The sequence below is a fragment of the Panthera pardus genome, unplaced genomic scaffold (genome assembly GCF_024362965.1).
Source record: "Panthera pardus isolate Hobbes unplaced genomic scaffold, ASM2436296v1 HiC_scaffold_20, whole genome shotgun sequence".
Lineage (NCBI taxonomy): Eukaryota > Metazoa > Chordata > Mammalia > Carnivora > Felidae > Panthera > Panthera pardus.
Window position 1 is genome coordinate 63036677 of NW_026526766.1, and position 22037 is coordinate 63058713.

At 39.3% G+C, this 22037-nt stretch overlaps 2 protein-coding genes across 4 annotated transcripts; one reads left to right on the forward strand and one right to left on the reverse strand.

Annotated features, from left to right (window-relative positions):
- Positions 1-5177: 5177 nt before the first annotated feature.
- On the reverse strand, positions 5178-8286 carry MRPL50 (mitochondrial ribosomal protein L50). The gene is made up of 2 exons (XM_019454328.2): positions 8156-8286; positions 5178-6132 (listed from the first exon to the last, which is right to left on the reverse strand). Exons 1-2 carry the CDS (start codon positions 8245-8247, stop codon positions 5745-5747), a joined length of 480 nt encoding a protein of 159 aa, XP_019309873.1. The 5' UTR covers positions 8248-8286; the 3' UTR covers positions 5178-5744.
- A 197-nt stretch (positions 8287-8483) lies between these two features.
- On the forward strand, positions 8484-21251 carry ZNF189 (zinc finger protein 189). Of its 3 annotated transcripts, none has more exons than XM_019454320.2 (3): positions 8484-8851; positions 9566-9692; positions 18456-21251. In XM_019454320.2, the coding sequence occupies exons 1-3, from the start codon at positions 8819-8821 to the stop codon at positions 20174-20176; spliced, it is 1881 nt and encodes a 626-aa protein (XP_019309865.1). In that variant the 5' UTR covers positions 8484-8818; the 3' UTR covers positions 20177-21251. The 3 variants fall into 3 exon arrangements, with proteins under 3 accessions (XP_019309865.1, XP_019309867.1, XP_019309866.1); XM_019454322.2 differs by having other exon boundaries at positions 9611-9692; XM_019454321.2 differs by having other exon boundaries at positions 8485-8851; positions 9608-9692.
- Positions 21252-22037: the final 786 nt, after the last annotated feature.

A 22037-nucleotide genomic window follows, 5' to 3' on the forward strand; every position in this document is an offset into this window, starting at 1 on the left:
CTCTCTCTGCCCCTCCCCCGTTCATGCTCTGTCTCTCTCTGTCTCAAAAATAAATAAATGTTAAAAAAAAAAATTAAAAAAAAATAAAAAATAAAAAGTAATAATAATGACAAGTTTGGGGCACCTGGGTGACTCAGTCAGTTGAGTGTCCTCTTGGCTTTGGCTCCGGTCATGATATCATTGTTCATGAGATTGAGCCCTGCATCAGTCTCCCTGCTGTCAGAACTGCTTGGATTCTCTTCTTCCTCTCTCTCTGCCCCTCCCCTGCTGGCATGTGCACTCTCTCTCACTCTTTCTCCCACAAAATAAATAAGCTTAAAAAAATAAATGGTGCATAGGGGCACTTGTACCCCAATGTTTATAGCAGCACTCTCAACAATAGCCAAATTATGGAAAGAGCCTAAATGTCCATCAACTGATGAATGGATAAAGAAATTGTGGTTTATATACACAATGGAGTACTACGTGGCAATGAGAAAGAATGAAATATGGCCTTTTGTAGCAACGTGGATGGAACTGGAGAGTGTGATGCTAAGTGAAATAAGCCATACAGAGAAAGACAGATACCATATGGTTTCACTCTTATGTGGATCCTGAGAAACTTAACAGAAACCCATGGGGGAGGGGAAGGAAAAAAAAAAAAAAAAAAGAGGTTAGAGTGGGAGAGAGCCAAAGCATAAGAGACTGTTAAAAACTGAGAACAAACTGAGGGTTGATGGGGGGTGGGAGGGAGGGGAGGGTGGGTGATGGGCATTGAGGAGGGCACCTTTTGGGATGAGCACTGGGTGTTGTATGGAAACCAATTTGACAATAAATTTCATATATTAAAAAAAATAAAAAATAAAAATAAATGGCAAATTCATAAAAATCATAAATCCTAATAAAGGATTTCAAAATATATGAGGCAAAATTTGAGACAGAATTAAAGCAAGAAATAAACAATTCCATAATCATGGTTAAAAATTTTAACATTCCTTTCTCAGCAATTGATAGAATAACTTGGCAAAAATCAGTTAAGGCATAAATTTAAACAATGCTATCATACTATCAATGACCTTGACCTAATTGCTATTTATAGAACACTAAGCCCACATGATATATTTAACAAGATAAACCATACACTGCACCATAAAATTAATCTTAACAAATTCAAAAATGCTGAAATCAGAGAGTACTTTTTTAGACCACAATGGAATTAAATTAGAAAGCAATAAAATAATCCAGAATATGTTATTTCTTATTTGTTCCCAAATAGTTGAAAATCAAACACACTTCTAATTATCCACAGGTCAAGGAAGAAGTCAGAAATTAGAAAATATTTTAAACTGAATGATAATGGAAGTAAAATGAAAATATTTGTAGGATGAAGCTAAAGCTAAAAAGTGAAATTTATCATCTTAGTGACTTATACTGGAAAAGAAGTTCTAAAATCAATGACCCAAGTCTACCTCAAAAAGCTAGAAAAAAAGAGGAAAGTAAACCCAAAGTAAATATAAGAAAGGAAATAAGAAAAGCATATTATCAATGAAATGGAAAATAAACAACAGAAAGAAATTAACAAAGACAAATTTAGTTCTTTGAGAAGACAGACAAAATTGATAAACTACAAGCCCGACTGGTCAAATAAAAAGAATAAAATAACAAATACCAAAGTGAAAGAGGGCTTATCATTGCAGATCCAATAGACATTAAAAGGAAAATAAAAGAATATTATAAAAACTTTATGCCAACTACTTTGACAACTTAGAAATCATTCAAGTAAAAACTTGAGAACTTTTGCACTGTGAAATAAACTAATAAAAATGATATAGAAAAGTAACTGCAGATAAGATAAAGCTCATGTGTGCAGGTATGACTGAGTTCAAGGTACTTGTCACTTTATACTTTAAGATACACAAGAACACACGTTAATGGATTACAAATGAAGTAGGACAGGAGGGCCTGGCTGGCTTAGTCAGTAGAGTGTGACTTTTGATCTTGGGGTTAAGTTCAAGCTCCATGTTAGGTGTAGAGCTTACGTAAAAAAAAAATATTGCCGGGGCGCCTGGGTGGCTCAGTTGGTTGAGCATCCGACTTCAGCTCAGGTCACGACCTCAAGGTCCGTGAGTTCGAGCCCCGCGTCGGGCTCTGGGCTGATGGCTCAGAGCCTGGAGCCTGCTTCCCATTCTGTGTCTCCCTCTCTCTCTGCCCCTCCCCCGTTCATGCTCTGTCTCTCTCTGTCTCAAAAATAAATAGACATTAAAAAAAAAAAAATTAAAAAAAAAATTGCCAAAAGGATGACTTGAGATTAATAAATATTTATTAAAACACACACACACACACACACACACACACACACACACACACACACACGGAAGCAGGACCAAGTTGCCCATTCCTAGGTTCAGAGTCAAGAAATTTACAGTGGAATGATTTCCATTTCTGAGTAAAAGGGAGTTTTATGGCAGACCAATACTCAACTATAAAAAAGTCAGATTAAAACAAATAGATAAGAATAAAAGCAAAAAACTGGCAATAATTTAATTATCCAGTAATAGAATATTGGTTGAATAATTCCAGTAGTCCTCCCACCCCTACCCCTTAGCTACAGTTTCACCTTCCACAGTTTGAGTTACCTGCAGTCATCCCCAGTCTCCAAGTAGATAAGCCTCCTTCTGATGTAAATCAGGTCAATAGTAGCCTAATGCTACATGGCAACACCTAGATCATTCACCTCACTTCATCTCATCACATAGGCATTTTATCATCTCACATCATCACAAGAAGGGTGAGTACAATAAGATACCATCAGAGACCACCTTCACATAACATTTATTACAACATATTGTTATAATTGTTCTATTTTATTATTAGTCATTGTTAATCTCTTACTGTGCCTAATTATAAATTAAGCTATCATAGGTCTGTATGCATAGGAAAAAACATAGTATATATAGGGTTCAGTACTATACAGGGTTTCAGGCATCCACTGGATGGCTTGAAATGCATCTCCCCAAGGTTAAGAAGGGACTACTGTACTTAACATCCAGTTATGGAATAATGCATTATTAATCAAATTTATTAAGGACTTTTAAAATGTAGAAACACTCATAGAGTGAAGGGAGCAGGGGGACAATGTCACAGTAAATTTTAAAATACAGGAGAAAAGTTTATTTTCATTTAAAAATGTACTAGTATATTAAGTGATTATCTGAGCAGTAAGATGGAAATGGTATTTTTTGTCTTTCCCAAATTTTTAAAAAAATGTGCTTTTATAATCAGAAAAATGACATTAAAATTAAAAAGGAGAGGGAGAAGTCTACTTATGTGGCTTAAAATACATATTGTTTGTACAAGACTATTTCTATTAACCCTGAATGTTTTATCATCAGGGTTTTTGTAAGTATATTTATGGAGTTCAAAGATCCAACTAAGTAAAATTAATGGACAACTCCTTCTATACAGCAATCACTTAATTTTTACAAATGTAACCTTTTAGAATTATATCAAGTTTGGTTACTTAAGTGAATAAGTTAGCAAACCTAACTTAATCTTCAGGAAAACCTAAGGTCATTATTCTGGTATGTTTATTGTGTTGGACTGTAGAACAGTGACGCCCTCTAGAGTTATTGATGGATGTGCAGTTTATCTTTTCTGGTAGCTCAACTTTCCAGGATTGCTGCTTCAGAGTTGGAACTTTCCCACTTCAATACTAGGGTCTAGGGCCATGTTACTCAAAACATTATCACCATTGCCTAGGAGGTTTTTAGATACACAGAAGCTCAGGACCCACTTTTGACTTATGGAATAAGAATCTGCATTTTAAAAAGACCACCAAGTGACTTGTATGCACATTGGATTTTGAGAAACACAGCTCCAGTCTACAAAGAATTTCTTCTGCCTTTACATTCATGAGAAGCCTGGTTTTACAGTTCTCCAGCTGAAACCAATTGTTTTTTCAAACCGCCTTTATCATCCATTACTTCCATCATGCCCTTTATACATTTTCCTGTCTCCAGATCAGAAATAAAAGTTGTGGGGGAAATGAAATGATCAAATCCTGTATGTAAAATTCAAATATTTCCATACTGAAACCCTCTCACATAGAAGGTATATGATAGCTCTGATATTTAAGCTCCAGACACTCTGATACTCCAGACTTCTGAAAAACTCTTTAATGTACAGGTTATTAAAAACCTGATCATCTGCTGATGTTTATTGGGCATGACTGTAATGTAACTAATTTTTCTAATGTGCCAGAATTTATACACCCACATGATTTTTGCCCTCTTCAAAGTAGTCATCCCGAGAAAGAAAATAAATGCAATTTCCTTTGTTTAAAACCTGTCACTTTTCTTTCAGAACTGTAAGTAGTCAAGGTAAAATATAAGAAATTCCTTCTTCCTCTTATTACTCTCTAGCCATTATCTAAAGTCTAAACAAAAATAATCCCTAATTTAATCACTTCCTCATCTAACATCTGTAATTCAGAACTGTCTGGTAACTTGCTATTTGAGTTATTTCCACAAATTGAGTACACCAAAGTCTGCAAAGACTTACGGCCCTAGTGGATACCCATAGGTATTCAAAGCTGCTTTTAAAAAGCTACAGAAAAGGGGTGCCTGGGTGGCTCAGTCAGTTAACTGACTGACTTTGGCTCAGGTCACGGTCTAACAGTTCGGGAGTAGTTCGGGAGTTCGAGGCCTGCATTGGGCTCTGTGCTGGCAGCTCAGAGTCTAGAGCCTGCTTTGGATTCTGTGTCTTCCTCTCTCTCTCTCTGCCCCTTGCAGACAGCTTGCGTGCTGTCTCTCTCTCTCTCTCAAATATAAATTAAAAAAAATAAAAAGTTACAGAAAAGATAAAGGTTTTGAAATAAACATCATCTCCTTTGAAGAGCATATTCATTTAGATACAGAAGCTGGCATATCTCTTTTAAGAAAAATCACAGCACTTCATAGCTGGCATATATATTCTTTCGTTTATAATACTTAAATTAAGGAAATGATAAGGCAAAAAAGCAAATTTTACTTTTTTTTTTAGTAGGCTTCACACTCGGCATGGAGCCCAACGTGGGGCTTGAACTCACAACCCTGAGATCAAGACCTGAGCTGAGATCAAGAGTCGGATGCTTAATCGACTGAGACATTCAGGCAACCCACAAATTTCACCTTTAAAAAATTTAAAAATACACAACACTCTTCAAGAAATTTACTTTAATTCCAAAAGAGATTAATCTAGAATGAACAGTATCATTTTCTACTATTTTTACTCTTGTAGTAAAGCAATGAAAGAAACAACTTGCTGTACATAGATTTTTACATTTCTTTTATACATATCTACGTTTCCTTATTTGTATATGTACTATACATAATTAATACCACCTTAGGTTTAAGAGTCCTAACAGGATTAAAACCTGTTTTTGCATCTACTAATTTATGCGTAAAAAATAAAGACCATGTGTGAACATATAATAGCCTTGTATCTTAAACCCAAGTTTAATTACAGTGTCCTCCAAAGAAGGAAATTTTCATACATGATTAAAGACTTGATTCCATTAAAAAAACAAAGTTCCAGCAAACATGAAAAAAGAAAATCTTGTTACTTGTTAATTCATGATGAGAAAAAGAGATAATTCATCCTTCCACAGAAAAAGTGGGTTTAGAGAACAGTTCTGATAGCATTTCACATGGTAACGTATCAAAAGTCTAATTAATAACCAGCCCCCTTGCTCAGGACAAAATGATCTTAACGAGCTCCTCTTCTGCTCAGTAACCCCAAGTGATTTTTACATTGGGAGGCAGATTACTAGCAGTAAGCTCATCAAATTTAGATTGATCCCTAATAGGCACATTATAGAAATCAAGAACATCTCTGACCCTGCACATCTGGTGAAGCCTGGAGTTGGGCACTGCATGGCCCAAGTCATCAGCTAAACGTGCCAAGAAACTGAACTTCAGAAGGCCATCTTCCAGGGACACATCCTGCCAACTGTTACCGACAGAGGAACCAAAAATTTCTTTGACACAAGATTCCAAACGACTCTGGAGATCTTCAGGTGGTATGTATGTTCGGCTTCGTAAGGGTGGACACACCAAAATAGGCTCTTTCTTCACTTCTTCTAGTGTCTCAGCCACCACTAGCTTTTTCTCTTTTCTAGAATGGTCAAAAACAAGTATGTGAATCTCTGGTTAACTGCACTAATGCAGCTGACAAACTGACAAACACCAGACCTAATCTTACCCATCCATCTAAATCAACCAATAATTTGCACACTTACTACTCTTCTGGGCACTGTAGAGAGAAGAATAAGATAGGTGCCTGCCTTTGGAAGCTTAGAGTTGAACTGAGCTGATACAGACAGAAAAGAAAAGCTACTTACAGATTTCACATGCTGTAAGAATTCCTAAGAACAGTAAAGAGGTAAATCGCCTGTCTGGGATTCCCAGTTTCCAAACCCAACCAACCGCTCTAACCTCATGTCCTACAAATCTACTATAAACACTCCATGCCCTACCCACACTAAACTACTACATTCTGTTTCCCACTTTCCTGAGGCCATGTGTTACCTCAAGTTACATCCTACAGGAGATGCCAATTTCATCTTTGCCTATTGAAATCTTACTTTAAGTCCTAGAACAGAACTGTTCTCTTCCAAGGAGTTTTACTTGATTTCTCCAAATATAACTATAAATTCCTCTGATCTAGTATAGCGCTTTATATTGCTTTCACGGCACACGTCATCGTACCAGAGTTTTATTTATTTACATTCTATTTCTCTTACTAGATCACGGTTTCTCAGCCCAAACACTTGACATTTTGGACCAGATAATTCTTTGTTGTAGGAGGCTATCCTGTAACTGTAAGATGCTCAGCAGCATCCCTGGCCTCTACCCAGGGCAGGGTAAATGCGAGGAGCACTCCTATGCTCCAGTCATAACCAAAGGACACTGCCAAACGCCCCCTGATAGGCAAAATTATCTCTGGTTAAGAACCACTGTACCAGATTATAAACTCCGGAATACAGAAACCTGTTTTATTGATTTGGGGTCCTTTGAAAACTGCTTGGATAACTACTACTGAGTACATGGGCCAACGTGAGGAAATCTGCCTAATACACTATTTCAGTGCTTAATGAAATATTATTCACTCTTGTTTTCCATGGAGCTGGTATCTGACTGGGATTGGTCATCACTACAAAAATTGGGAGGCACCAGAAATGAATGATGTGTGGGGGGGGAAGGAAGGACGAAGTACAGAAGGAAGGAAGGGGAGGGAGGGAGGGGGAGAGGGAGGAAGGAAGGAAGAGAAAGAAAGAAAGAAAGAAAGAAAGAAAGAAAGAAAGAAAGAAAGAAAGAAAGAAAGAAAGAAAGAAAGAAAGAAAAAAGAAAAGAAGAAAAGAAAAGAAAGAAAAGAGGGACGCCTGGGTGGCTCAGTCGGTTGGGCGTCCGACTTCGGCTCAGGTCATGATCTCGCAGTTTGTGGGTTTGAGCCCCGTGTTGGGGAAAAGCAGTAGATGGAGAGTCAAAGACGGGTTCCAGCTGTGCCATTAACTTGCTTTCAGCAAAATACTTCCTATGGGGCCACCGTTTCCCCATATGCCAGAGCACTTAAGCTCTGAGAAGGGACTTTGCTTCCACTGCTGTAACCTACTTAGGGAAATGCTGGGCCTGAGAGGGCGTTTAGTAACTATCTGTTGATGAATCAATGAATGGACAAACGAACAAAACGAGGAGGCCACGCTTCATTTCTGAATCTAGCTTGTGAAGAAATACCCCGCGCAAATGCACTTAGTTTACGGAGCACTTTCACGTTCACGTTCCATGTTACTCGTTCCAAACGAACCACTTGTATCCTGATACCACAGTCGGTGCCTGGAACACATGGTCAGTACTGTTTGCTTACTACACTAACGAGTGAAGTGGAAGGGAAAGGGGGCGGCATTTCCGTTATAAGATGAGAAAACTGAGGCCAAGACTGGGCCCCACCACTCAAGGACACCCGCGCTGAAGCCTCTGAACTCAGAACCTAACGTACTTTCTCGTCCTATCCCAAGTCAGGCGCAGGGCCAGGGTATCGTCCTAATAGCAGAACTCCCACTTTTGAATTCGTCCTTTCATCCTCCTCAGTTTCTCTCACTTTCGCTGAACGAGACCCACCATCTAACCTTCCGCTTTACCTGAATCGAGACCAAAATTCTCTGCGTGGTGCCCCTAAGACTATCCACGTGAGGCCTCTTCTGGTAACGCCAGACACTGACAGCGCCGCCATCTCGGAGGAGAGCTACCGGCTGGGGCTCTGCCCCCAGCCGGCAGTGACGCGCCAAGACCAGCCAATCAAGTGTAAGCTTAGTGATAGGTGTTCCCTTTTTCCTGTTAAGCCTCCCCAGAGGCTCCCTCCCGCTTTGCACACCGGAAAATGTAGTCCGATGGGTCTTGCCGGCGGAGGCTGGACCGAGGCGCGCTCTCAGAGCACGACGGGAGTTGTAGTTGGGGGGCGTCCCGGGAAGGTTCCGGGTGACGCCTTCTGGTCCGGGGGCGGGCGGTCATAGCGCTCCTTGGCTGAAAGGAGGAGGAACTGGCAACTGGGAGGAGGCTCTAGTGAGGCCTGGAAGGCTGCGCAGCTAGGTGGGGAGGGAATTTGGAGTTGGGGGACAACCAAGTAGTGGGTCTGATATGCTGCTGGGGTCGTGACCGCTCTGGGACCGAGGCAGGACCTGGCCAGACCCAGCCTGGAGGCCTCGCCTTCGTGGGGCCTAATTTCCAACGGCCGGGTAGGCCTCACGAGAAGCTCCTTACCTTGCGGCTTTCCCGGGTTCCCGTCCTGATTTTCTGTCCTGGAGATGGCCTCCCCGAGCCCCCCGCCGGAGCCAAAGGTAAGTCGCCCCTCTGGGTATCCCTGTTCTCTGGCCACTACTGGAGCTAGGCCGCGCTACCCACCCTGCCCCCCCCCCCCCCGCCCCCAACCCCACGACCGTGGTCTTTAAGGCCAGCGCTGTGCAAGGAAGTACTCCGTAGTGGTCCGGGTTGCGCCTCGCGACCAAATCGCCCACTTGGCCCTTCGTTTCAAGAGCGACTTGATAAATTAGCTGAAGAAAATTAGTAATGCTGCAAACAAGCGCTCTCATTTGTGAGTTCTTCCAGATGAGGCACCATTTTTGACTCTTCCCTGTGTCTTGTGCGCCTGTCACGAAGCTAGGACCCCAGGTAGACGCTTAGAGAACTTCCTGCAATTGAATTGAACAGGGTCTCAAGCCACTGCTAATAGAGTTGGATGGAGCCGGGCAATGAGGTGCAGGAAACTTGGGGAGGCCTTGGGGCAACTTACTAAAATAAAAGTGTTAGGGTATAATGATTCAGCCAGAAAAGCTCTATCCTTAGGACCATCACTACTGACGACCAGGATCCAGTTCAGTTGCCCTCTAGTTGGAGGTGCTTGTCTGATACAGAATTGGGCCCCATTTGGATCTCTGGGTAATCATGTTCCTCCTAGACTACCCGGCTCTGAAAAGTGATTGCTTCGGCTACTTTCAGTGGTAGAATTGTCCTTGAGACAACAAGAACTGACTACAGAAATCGTACTATTTCAGGGGTTGCTGACATTTGAGGATGTGGCTGTGTTTTTTACCCAGGAGGAGTGGGATTATCTGGATCCAGCTCAGAGAAGCCTGTATAAAGATGTCATGATGGAGAATTATGGAAACCTGGTCTCACTGGGTAAGAATCTTTTGTTCCTCTGATTAAAATATCTAAGAAGCTATAAGAAATCAGACCCTGAGAACACTTGAACCACCACGAGTACCGCTTTGTTCCAAAGTTCAGATTCAAACATTTTGGCCATTAATTGTTTCCATGACTCTCGTCTGTAGTGTCCTTGCAAAAACCAAAATACAAGCCTTTCTGGCTTCTTATCTTCATAATCTCATTCCCATACTGCTCTGCACTTTCCCTCCTGGCTCATCCTCCCACTGCTTTCCTCCCACCCCTTTTCACTCTGCCTTCTGGAGCCCCTGTTCTTCTTCACATAATGTTCCTTACCCCTCCTGGCCTTAACTGAAAACTGGCACTTTCCCAAGGACACCACTTCTCTGGCAGAGGCTGCTTACTCTCCCACATCCTCCTTTTTCCCTATCCTTTGTCTCAAGGCTGGAAGGGAGAAGTTACTATTCTCCTGGCTTTTCAGTATTGTTCCCAAAGCGTTAGTTTTAACCCTTCAAACAAAATCTCCCTTTGGAGGCTTCAGCAGTCTTGCTCTACCCACCCAGTTCTCTTCTGCTGTCATCTGCCAACATTGTTTGGTCTGTCACACGTAGATTTTGTCACATTTCAGAATCTCTCTATGCTAACCTATGCCATCAGTGATGCAGCCATTATTTAAGCCTGGCTATATCCTGACCATGTTGTCTTCAGGAACCTTGCTTTCCTTTTTTGTTCAGCAAGTCACATCAGTGATCAACCCTCAATTTTGTCAAGGCAGGCAAATCTTAAGCCCCAGTATCTTAGTCTTTGAAAATTCTTCAGCCATTGTTTTTATCTTAGACCATAACTAAACAGGGGTGACCAAAACAGACATGATCTCTGCCCATGTAGAGCTTACTACAATTTCTTACGCTTCTACATCTTCTACTCATTTCCTCCCAAACCAGCTTATTCCCAGTCGTGCTACTTGTTCCTTGATTTCTCCTTTTTCCTCCCAGATTATCAGTCCTCTTCTAACTTCACCTCTTCATCTATTCCATGGACCTACATATGAATTATCACCAGCATGCTCTCTTGCCACCTTGTCATTGTGCTCTACCCATTCTGCAAACTTCATATTCTGTATTGGTTATAAAATCTGCTTTTTCTCCTGAGTTGCCAAGCACAGCGGGGGAAATTGTTTAACTGAAAGGATTAATGCCCTGGATATATGCATGGCTTTTCTAATAGTCTCCAGTGGGTTTTTACATCTCAGCCAATTTTTTATCATTGATTTGCTCATTCTCTTCTTCCCTTTAGTGACCATTCCAAAAACTTAAAAAAGTTTTCCTTGGGTCCATCACTCAGTAGTAGACCTCACTTTCTGTTTCACAGAGAAGATAGAGGCCACTGAATATGAACTCTAACTTTCTGCCCCTCGTGTGTACGCTTAGGTCTGCTCCTTTTTCCTCACTTCTCCAAGAACTTATCCGTCATCTTTTTTTTTTTTTTTTTTTTTTTCCCTTACAACTTCAGTCTCTATTCCTTCTCCTCTGGTACCTTTATTTTGGTGATGGGTATGTTTATGACTCTTCCAGTTGGGGAAAGTAGGGCCGGGGGGGGTGGGGTGGGGAGTGGCTGTCCCTTGAGAGAGCCTGTAACCTGCTCCTTGTTCACTTACAGCCAAGTTTTTGTAAGAGTAGTTAATGTATATTCTTTACTTTCCCTACCATTATCTCTAAGCCCCTTTTCTTGCCTCTACCCTTCCCCTTAAATTGTTTAGCATTCTACTTTAATAGCCTAATTGTCAAATGGAATAGACACTTGGACCTTATTTTATTTCACCTCTCTTTATGTATTTGAAGCTCTTTATTGCTTACTTGTATTGCTTTCCTCTCCATCTACATGCTTTCTTTGGCGAACCTTATCTGCAGTTAGGTCATCACCTACCACTGTGATGAGTCCCAGATCTTTATCTCTACCTAAGAGAAGCAATTGAAGCCTAACTGCCTAAGCAAAAGTCCTGGTTCCACCACTTAGAAGCCTTGTGACCATGGGTGAATTATATAACCTTTCCGTGCCTGTTTCTTTTTTACCCAATGGCAGTAATAATAGCACTTACTTCTTAGGGTTACTGTGAGTACTAACTGAGTTAATATGTGTAAAGCACTTAGGACACTGGTTAGCATGTACTAAGTATAGTATAAATGTTGATTGCTATCGTCATCATACCTATTATCTTCTCTAAGAGCTCCAAAATCTTCGGCATCTCCTTTTGAAGACCACATAAATAACTCACACCTGGCCAGTCTCAAATAACCATTAAGATCTCAAGGACCTTCTCTTCAGAATTAAGTACTCCTCTCTGTGCTGCCATGTATTGCACTCTGCTGCACTTCTGTTGAATTTCTCAACTGTATGCAGTTTACGATCAATTTATCAAATGACTGTACTCTAGTCATTCTTTATGTTATTTCTCTAACCAGACTGGTCTCCATGAGGATGGTAACTATATATTTTTTCATTTGATTTCTCCAGCACTTAGCACAGAACCAGGTATATATTATATGCCTTTAAATATTTGTATAACTGAATTACTATACTTAAGACTCAGAACCTCTTGTGGCTCCTGGGTGGCTCAGTTGGTTAAGCATCCAACTTTGACTCAGGTCATGATCTCGCAGTTTGTGGGTTTAAGCCCTGCATCAGGCTGTGTGCTGACAGCTCGGAGCCTAGAGCCTGCTTCGGATTCTGTGTGTGTCTCTCTCTCTGCCTCTCTCCCCCACTTACACACTATCTTTCCCTTTCTCTCTTTCTCAAAATTAAGTAAACATAAAAACAAGAAAAAGATTGGTACCTCTTGAACAGATTATTGCATTAGCCCATAAACTAGCCTCTTGCCTCCAACTCCCTTTCTTTTAATACATTCTATTCACTGCCACCAAAGTGATTTTGTTAGTTAACTGCTTACAATTTCAGATTCCTGAGAGCTTAATAAAAAATTTAATTTCTTGTCCTGCCTACCAGGGCCTCTCTAAATAGCCCCTGCCTAGCTTTCTAACATCATCTATTACTTCCTGCACACCACTTCAGTCTCTAGCCAGATCAGCTGCTGATTTTTTTCTCCCAATATGCCATGGTGTCTCTGAGTCACTGCCAGCTTTATCCACACATATGGTATCCTGGTTGATAGAACCAGGCAAATGCCCAGTCTTGCCTGTCCCTACTACTGTAAAATGTGAGTACCATATGGATGAAGGCATGGCAGTGAGCCCATCTGTGATCTACTTTCAGGCTCTCATTTTAGCTGAACTACAGCTTTTTATCAGTTCTTTCTCCCTCCACAATCTTTTCATCTTCCTCTGTAGACTCTGTCTCCATTCCCTTGATGAAAAATCACAATTACTTAACCTTTTTTTCTTTAATTTTTTTAATGTTTATTTATTTTTGAGAGAAAGAGAGAGACATAGTATGAGTGGGGGAGAGGCAGAGAGAGAGAGAGAGGAGACACAGAATCTGAAGCAGGCTCCAGGCTCTGAGCTGTCAGCACAGAGCCCAGTGCGGGGCTCAAAATCACGAACCGCGAGATCATGACTTGAGCCAAAGCCTGACACTTAAATGACTGAGCTACCCAGGTGCCCGCTTAACTTTTCTAATATAGTGTTTTCCTGCACTTCATCTTGCTGCTTTACTTAATACAATACTTTTCCAGTTTTAATTTTGGTCCTTTATTTAATACCTTTCTCCTTTCCATGCTGATTTTTACTTAAAAACTTTAGTAACAACATTGATAATACAGCTGACAGCTTGATCTCAGTTCTTTGAAATGAACTGGACTTCTTTAATTTTAATGACTCCTTTTCAGTCTGCTTGAACCTTATTGGACCTTGACAGAATTGGGAATTGCTGTACCTGTAAGACCTTAATCTCATTGCTTCAGTTCTTTGATTATAGTCTCTTTTCAGTTATTTGTTCAACTACTCATCCATTCAATAAATAGTTAATCAGGCACTGTGCTAGCGCTAAGAATGCAAGTCTTCCCCATTCTGTCATTCTTTTACCAAGAAAACTGTTCTTTTTATACTTTTTTAGATACTAGGGTTAGCAACTATGGTCCACAGCCCAAATCTGGCACTGTCCACTTTTATAAATAAAGTTTTATTGAAACATGGACATGCCCAATCCTTTGTGTATTATCTGACACTACTTTCACGCTATAGTGACAGAGTTGAATAGTTGAAGCAGAGACCATTTTTAGCTAACAAAGCTAAAAATATTTATTGTCTGGCCCTTTTTAGAAAATGTGTGGTAACTCTTGTTCTTTCCTAAAGTTTAGCCACTTCCACTTTACCATTTCCTTGCTTTTTGTCTCTCTTCTCAGCTAGCATATTATTAAAACGGATTAAAGATTATAGGAATCAACTCAAACTAGCTTAAGCCAACAAGAGAACTTACTGTAGGGACATAGGTGGCTCATAGGATATATAAGCATGATTGCAACTGGATATCAGAAAAGGACTAAACCCAAAAATTGGTGCGCTCAGGAAGTCAGTGATTAACCCTTGCATTTTGTTTCTTTCTCCTTGGTAGATTAGTCTTTCCTCCTCATATCCACATGCTTTTGTCCCTATAGCTTCTGAGTTGATAGGTTACAATTCTGTCATGTTCAGAATAACTGCATATTTCATTTTTAATTCCAAATTCCTGGGAGAGATGCACTTTGAGTCAGCGGTACTCTAGACAAATTAGCTATGATCACAGGATGGGAACATAAGACAAGCATGGCAGAGACCTCAGAAGGTGATTATAGCTAACAAGCCCAGATTTCACAGATAGTCCTTTCTGTGCTGCTTTGTGTACAAGACTGAAGTCACTTGTTTTCTTTACCTATCTCTTTGACCTGTTTATTTTTGTGCCAGAGCATCTCTATTTTACTTAGCAATATATTGCATTTTATATCTAGCATGATAAATCATTCTCTTATATTCTTTTCCAGGATACACTTAGCTAGTTTTCTGCATTCTTCCAGTTGAGATTTAGATTCATTGGGGTTTTTAATTAGTTCATAAGATTTTGATTGGAATACAATTGGGTTCATAGATTGTTTTAGGAAGAATTAAGATCCTTATAATATTGAATCTCTTTAGCAATTTGGTTGACTCTATTTATCTGTCTTGAGTCCTTCAGAAAAAGTTTATGGTTTATCTATGTGGATCTCGTACAGTTCTTGTAAGATTTATTCATAGGTTTTATGGTTTTGTTATCATGAAAAGCATATTTTATTTTTCTATAATATTTCCCAACTGGTTATCCTTGGTAGTAAGTACCAGTATTTATTTTATAGCTTAGTCTTCATGTTGCTATTATATTTCACTTAATTCTTCTAGAAATTTTAGTTAGACATTCATATTGTCTGCAAATAAGAATTTGTCTTACTCCTTTGAGTAAAACCCCTGGAACAGTAACCACTGGGTAAACATTAAGAGAGACTTCCCCTTCTCACAAGGAATTTACAAACCCATAGAAGAGACGAACACAAACAGTTAAAACAGCAGTGAAGTAATAGCTGTAATACAGTTGTGGATGAGGACTGGTGATAAAAAACAGAACACCTAATCTGTCTAGTGGACTTAGTGAAGGCTTTGTGGAGGAACTGTTGCTTTGAATTGAGTCCTAAAGAGCAACCAAGAGTTGACCAGGTAAACAATGCTGGGGGACATTTAGTAAACGAGATATGCAATGAAATGGTATAAAACATTAACATAAGCAATTTGCCCAATTCCAGTGTGAGAAAGTGGGTAGAAGGGTGACTTGAGGTTTAGAGAACCTGTTGTGAAGCACTGAGTATCATAATGTAAAGAGCTTTGATTTGATCCTAGAGGTGATAGAGTACTAGTGAACCTACAGGTGGTGATGTGACTGGAATTCCATTTCCTGTACATCTCTCTGGATGCAGCGCAGTAGGTATGGTGTGGGGGCAACTTAAAGACTAGAGTGAAGGATTATTAGATGGCTTTTGCATCATCCAGAGAAAACATGGGAAGAGGGTAGATACTAGAGAGTCAGATCTTTGGTTTTGGTGATTGGGTAACAAAAAGAAAAATGGAGAAATCTAGGATGATTTTCTACTTTGGGTAATGGATGAGGATGCCCATTAAGAGAAGATAATTAGAGGTAGAGACCTACATGACAGCAGATGATGAGGATCATGTTAATTGCAAGCCCTTTTTGAGGCATGTAAGTGGCGATATCCTGAGTATGAATATAGAGCAAGGTAAGAATGTAAACATGGGTGGGGCACCTGAGTGGCTTAGTCAGTTAAGCATATAACTCTTGACTTTGGCTAAGGTCATGAGCTCAGTTTGTGAGACTGAGCCCTCCTGTCAGGCTCTGCACTGACAGTGGAGAGCTTGCTTGGGATTCTGTGTCTCATCTCTTCTCTCTCTCTCTCTCTCTCTCTCTCTCTCTCTCAATAAATAAATAAATAAATAAATAAGCTTAAAAGAAAGGAATGTAAACATTATTGGTAACAGTAACCTTGTCAAACAGCAGTTGACAAAGGAAGAAAAATACACGAAGGAGATTTTTTAGAAAAGGCCAAAGAAAAAGTAGGGAGGGGACTAGAAAAATGCAACATACAACAATACATACATATAGCATACAACAACAGCATAGAAACTTAATACGATAACCGCATAGAAACCAAAAACAGATAGTGTCAAAATGGGAATAATCGACAGTGTCAGATGCTGCTGAATAAAGGACTGAAAAATGTTCATTGTATTTGTTATTCAAGAGTTATTGGTGATTTCATAAGAAGCATCTCTAGATGCTGGAAACCAAAGCCAGATTTCACAGTAGGTTATAGAACAGATTGAATGGGAAGATGTTGGGCATGGAAAACATAGTTGGGAAATGGAGAGCTACAGAGTTAAAATTTTATTTCACAAATTTGGATTTCATTAAGAGAAGGATTTCAAGTTCAAGATATAGTTGGACATATTTGTATGCTGAGCATATTTGTATGCATGTTGATATGTTGGACAATGGAGAATACAGATGGAAGAAAAAGGGAAAAATGCTAATAATTGAACAAACACTCAGAGACAAGTGGGATAAAGAGAAGGTAGATGAATTCAGCTTGGATAGGAATGGGATAGATCTTCATGTGCCATTGCATATAATTTTATAGGAAGGGGGCAGAAAGTTGAGGGAGTTCTTTGATCCTTTTTCATTGTGTGAAAGAAAGCAGTCCAGTGAAGTGAATTTGAGAGAGAATACTGTAAGTAGTATAAGCAAAAATAAAGTTTCTACTAGTTTCTTAGAGGAATAAGAGAAGGCTTTTTGGAATAAAATAACTTAATGACTGGTTTAAAGTGAGTGAAGAAAAATTCGAAGATGACTCCAAAGGTAGAAGGTTAGAAAATTAAGAGAAAAGAGGAAGTCTAAAAAAGGAAATTGTTTAGGGCCAAATATATATTTGGTAGTGATCAACCAAATATGTGGAATTATCCAGCAGAAAGCAAGAGAGAAAAGAAAGAAGTCAGAGGCAGACTTAAGTGTTCTATATGCCACTCTGTTTACATCGTAGACCATTATGTTATCTTTCCTTAACACATGCAAGATTTTCATTTCTCAGATGTCTTAGAGACTCTCAGTTGGAACCAGATGGTTCCAATGTGGCTTTTACATCTTTGGAAGAGTAAGAATCATGTATACTTGAAGAACGTGGGGTGATTTGTGGTAGGTGAGGTTACCACACACTGCTTTTCCCTGTTTCTTTCATTAACCTTGACTGTGTTCCTTTGTATTTATTTTTGTCATTCTATATCATAGACTCCATGTCACTCCAACCCATTTTTTTTTAAAGCTGTTTTGTCTCTTGATACAGGAATTGCTTTACTTAATATTTTACCATTTTATTTTCTTTCCCCAGTATACTTGTCATTCATTTTATTTGGTAGGAAGTTTCATGTCTTATCTTTGCATACTGAATCATTACACAATGCCTGGCATGCTTTTGATTGCAATAAATAAATTCTTTTTTTTTTAATTTTATTTTTATTTTTTTATTTAATAAGTAAATTCTTATTAATTGTTGCTTCCTGGTTTTTGTCTTTTATCTTTCTCAACATCATTTTGTGTTCCTTTCTGTCAGTTACTTAATCTACTCACACTCCAGCAATGTTGTTTCATTCCAAATTTCCCAGAACCTACTGTTTTCTTCCTGTGTCATCCTTTCTTCTTTGACAGATTAATTCATCACACCACTACTTGTTTTATTTCATTGTTGGCCCATCTTACCTTGCATAATTCTCTGTTGATCACCAGCCCTTCCTCCCAACTCTGCTTACCCCCACTAACTTATCATTTGCCTCATAAAAACACTCTTTTCTGGGCACCCAGCTGGCTCATTCAGAGGAACATGTGACTCTTGATCTTGGGGTTGTGAGTTTGAGTCCCATGTTGGGTGTAGAGATTACTAAAAAAAATTAAAACTTCAAAGCTTGGTCCGTTAAAAAACAATACTCTTCACACCCCTTCTCTAAGAAAAACTTTTCATCAGATAACTAATAATAATATTTACATAGCTTGTATTCTTTGCCAGGTATGGTCTTAAATGCTTTATGTATAGGAACTAATTTAATTTTTACAACAATACTGTGAAGTAATCATCCACATTTTATAGATGTAGTGGATTGATTTATCTTAATCTTATTTTCCTAAGCATTTCTCCTTGCTAGCAAAGAGCCTGGCTAATCTTTCTATTTTCTATTTTCTATTTTCTATTTATTATTCCAGATGTTTTAAACAGAGATAAGGATGAGGAGCCAACTGTAAAACAAGAAATTGAGGAAATTGAGGAAGAAGTGGAACCACAGGGTGTAATAGTTACAAGAATCAAAAGTGAAATTGATCAAGATCCCATAGGTAGAGAAACCTTTGAACTTGTTGGTAGGTTAGATAAACAGAGAGGAATCTTCTTATGGGAAATACCAAGGGAATCTTTGGCCCAGGAACAGAGAATGTTCAGAGGAAACACTAACATTATTCGTAAGAGACCAAACCCAGAAGAGAAATGCCATAAATGTGAAGAATGTGGAAAGGGATTTGTCCGCAAGGCCCATTTCATTCAACATCAAAGGGTCCATACTGGTGAGAAGCCTTTTCAGTGCAATGAATGTGGGAAAAGTTTTAGTCGCAGTTCGTTTGTTATTGAACATCAGAGAATTCACACTGGGGAAAGGCCCTATGAGTGTAATTATTGTGGAAAAACCTTTAGTGTGAGCTCAACCCTTATTAGACATCAGAGAATCCACACTGGAGAGAGACCCTATCAGTGTAATCAGTGTAAACAGAGCTTCAGCCAGAGAAGGAGCCTTGTTAAACATCAAAGGATCCACACAGGTGAGAAACCCCATAAATGTAGTGACTGTGGGAAAGCCTTCAGTTGGAAATCACACCTTATTGAACATCAGAGAACTCACACTGGTGAGAAACCCTATCACTGTACCAAATGTAAGAAAAGCTTTAGTCGAAATTCATTACTTGTTGAACATCAGAGAATTCACACTGGGGAAAGACCCCATAAATGTGGTGAATGTGGAAAAGCTTTTAGATTAAGTACATACCTTATACAACACCAAAAAATCCACACTGGTGAGAAGCCTTTTCTTTGTATTGAATGTGGAAAAAGCTTCAGTCGGAGCTCATTTCTTATTGAACATCAAAGGATCCATACAGGTGAAAGACCTTATCAGTGCAAAGAGTGCGGGAAAAGCTTCAGTCAACTGTGCAACCTTACTCGTCATCAGAGAATTCACACAGGAGACAAACCCCATAAATGTGAGGAATGTGGAAAAGCCTTTAGTAGAAGCTCAGGTCTTATTCAGCATCAGAGAATCCACACCAGAGAGAAGACTTACTCATACAATGAAACTAAGGAAAGTTTTGATCCAAATTGCAGTCTTGTTATACAGCAGGAAGTCTATCCCAAGGAAAAATCTTATAAATGTGATGAATGTGGGAAAACTTTTAGTGTCAGTGCTCATCTTGTACAACATCAAAGAATACACACTGGTGAAAAGCCCTATCTATGTACTGTATGTGGGAAAAGCTTCAGTCGGAGCTCATTTCTTATTGAACATCAGAGAATCCACACTGGTGAGAGACCTTATCTATGCAGACAGTGTGGCAAAAGCTTTAGTCAACTTTGTAACCTTATTCGACATCAGGGTGTTCACACAGGTAATAAACCCCATAAATGTGATGAATGTGGGAAGGCCTTTAGCCGGAACTCAGGCCTTATTCAGCATCAGCGAATACACACAGGAGAGAAACCTTACAAGTGTGAGAAGTGTGACAAAAGTTTTAGTCAACAGCGCAGCCTTGTCAACCATCAGAAGATCCACGCAGAGGTGAAAACCCAAGAAACCCATGAATGTGATGCTTGTGGTGAAGCCTTCAATTGCCGCATATCTCTGATTCAGCATCAAAAATTGCACTCTACGTGGATGCAATAAATGTCAAGAAATGTTCGAGCACAGTTTGACTTGAGACTAGCTACCCAAGTGCGGTTTCAGTATGGCTCAACATGAGTCAGGTTTAGTGATAAATTCTCCTTGGTGTCAGGCAAATTGTTTCTGAAGATTCTGTGAATAGTGGACAACTGCCCACAGGCAGCTCAAGACTTCCATTACTCTTTGTTTTGATGATCATAGAGAAAGACTCAGTAATTTATTTAAGCATCCTTTTCAAAAAAAAAAAAAATAAGCATCCTTTTCTAACACATCTTTCAGCAGAGAGGTCAAACCCAGGTTCAGAGCACTTGGTATTGTAATTAAAAAGGAGAGAAGGACAAAGTTGCATTGGTACAAGGGAGCTGAAGGTAGAAAAGTAGCGTAATTTTTCAAGAAAGCCCTCTGCCACCATTATATGGTGGTTCTTTCAGTTCCATGATGTGTCTGGCTGTGCATGCCAAAGCCTAGTAATTAAGCATATGATTACATTTTCAAGGAAACAAAGCCCCAGGTGTTTTTTGGGTTTTTTTTTTTCCGTTCTTTTTTTAACTGCTTCTCCAAAGTTTTGGTCATTTCTTAAGAAAGCCAGTTTTTTGGCATGTGAGTTAAAGAAGCAGTTCCAATGCCTTGTGGTTCCCAGATCTGTGAAATGAGTGGACCAGTAATTTTACACGTAAAGATTATGTGAGTAATTAAGAAACCTAGCAAAGGTGTTACCAAGGAACCTTAGGGAGTGCCTTTTTTTAAGATGGGCCCAACAAAGTGGAGGAAGACACTTCTTTATGTGCCCTCCCAACTGTGAAACATAATTGTAGTCCTATACAAATAATCTTACTCCTCCACTACCAGTAGCATGCAAAAGTGTACATATTTTGATTACCAAGAGTTGGAAATAAAAAATATCTGGAGTCTATGCTAGGAAGCTGAGATATTTTGGTATTGCTTTGGTTTTTATGGTAACTAGACTTTGCATGCAATTTTAAAATCCTTATTTCTGGTTCTAGGGTTTCCCTTAGTTAATGGTTATATAAACCTACTAATTCATCTGTTCTAATCATTAAACCTGTTTTGTTTTTTGCTTTGTGTAAGAGTTCTTTATTACTTTAGTGCAAAATCTATCCTGTCAAACAAATACTGCATTTGAAAATTAGAATTGGGGTGCCTGTGTGGCTCAGTCGGTTCAGGTCCGACTTTGGCTCAGGTCATGATCTCACTCCTGAGTGAGTGAGTTTGAGCCCTGTATCAGACTGTGTGCTGACAGCTCAGAGCCTGGAGCCTGTTTCAGATTCTGTCTCTCCCTCTCTCTCTGCCCCTCCCGCACTCTCTCTTTCTCTCTCTCAAAAATAAACATTTTTAAAATTTTCAAAAAAAAATTAGGATCAAGATTTAAAAGAAATTGCTCTCACTTGTTCTACCTGTGACTACAGGCATACCTTGGAGATATTGTGTATTTGGTTCCAGACCAATGCAATGAAGCAGATAATTGGAGTGAAGCAAGTCAAATTAATTTTTTGGTTTCTTAGTGCATATAAAAATTATGTTTGCACTTAAGTGTGCGGTGGTATTATGTCTAAGAATTCAATGTACATACCTTAATTTTAAAATATTGCTAAAAAGGGCTAACCATCATCTAAGCTATGAATGAGTCAATCACTGATCAGATTAGCATAACATAATAATGAAAATATTTGAGATATTCTAGGAATCACCAAAGTGTGACAGAGACATAAAGTGGGCAAATACTTTTAGAGAAATGGAATCAATAGAATTGACACAGGTTTGCCACAAACCTTCAATATGTGAAAAAATGCAGTATCTGAGTAGCATAATAAAGCAAACCAATAGAATGAGGTGTACCTGTAAG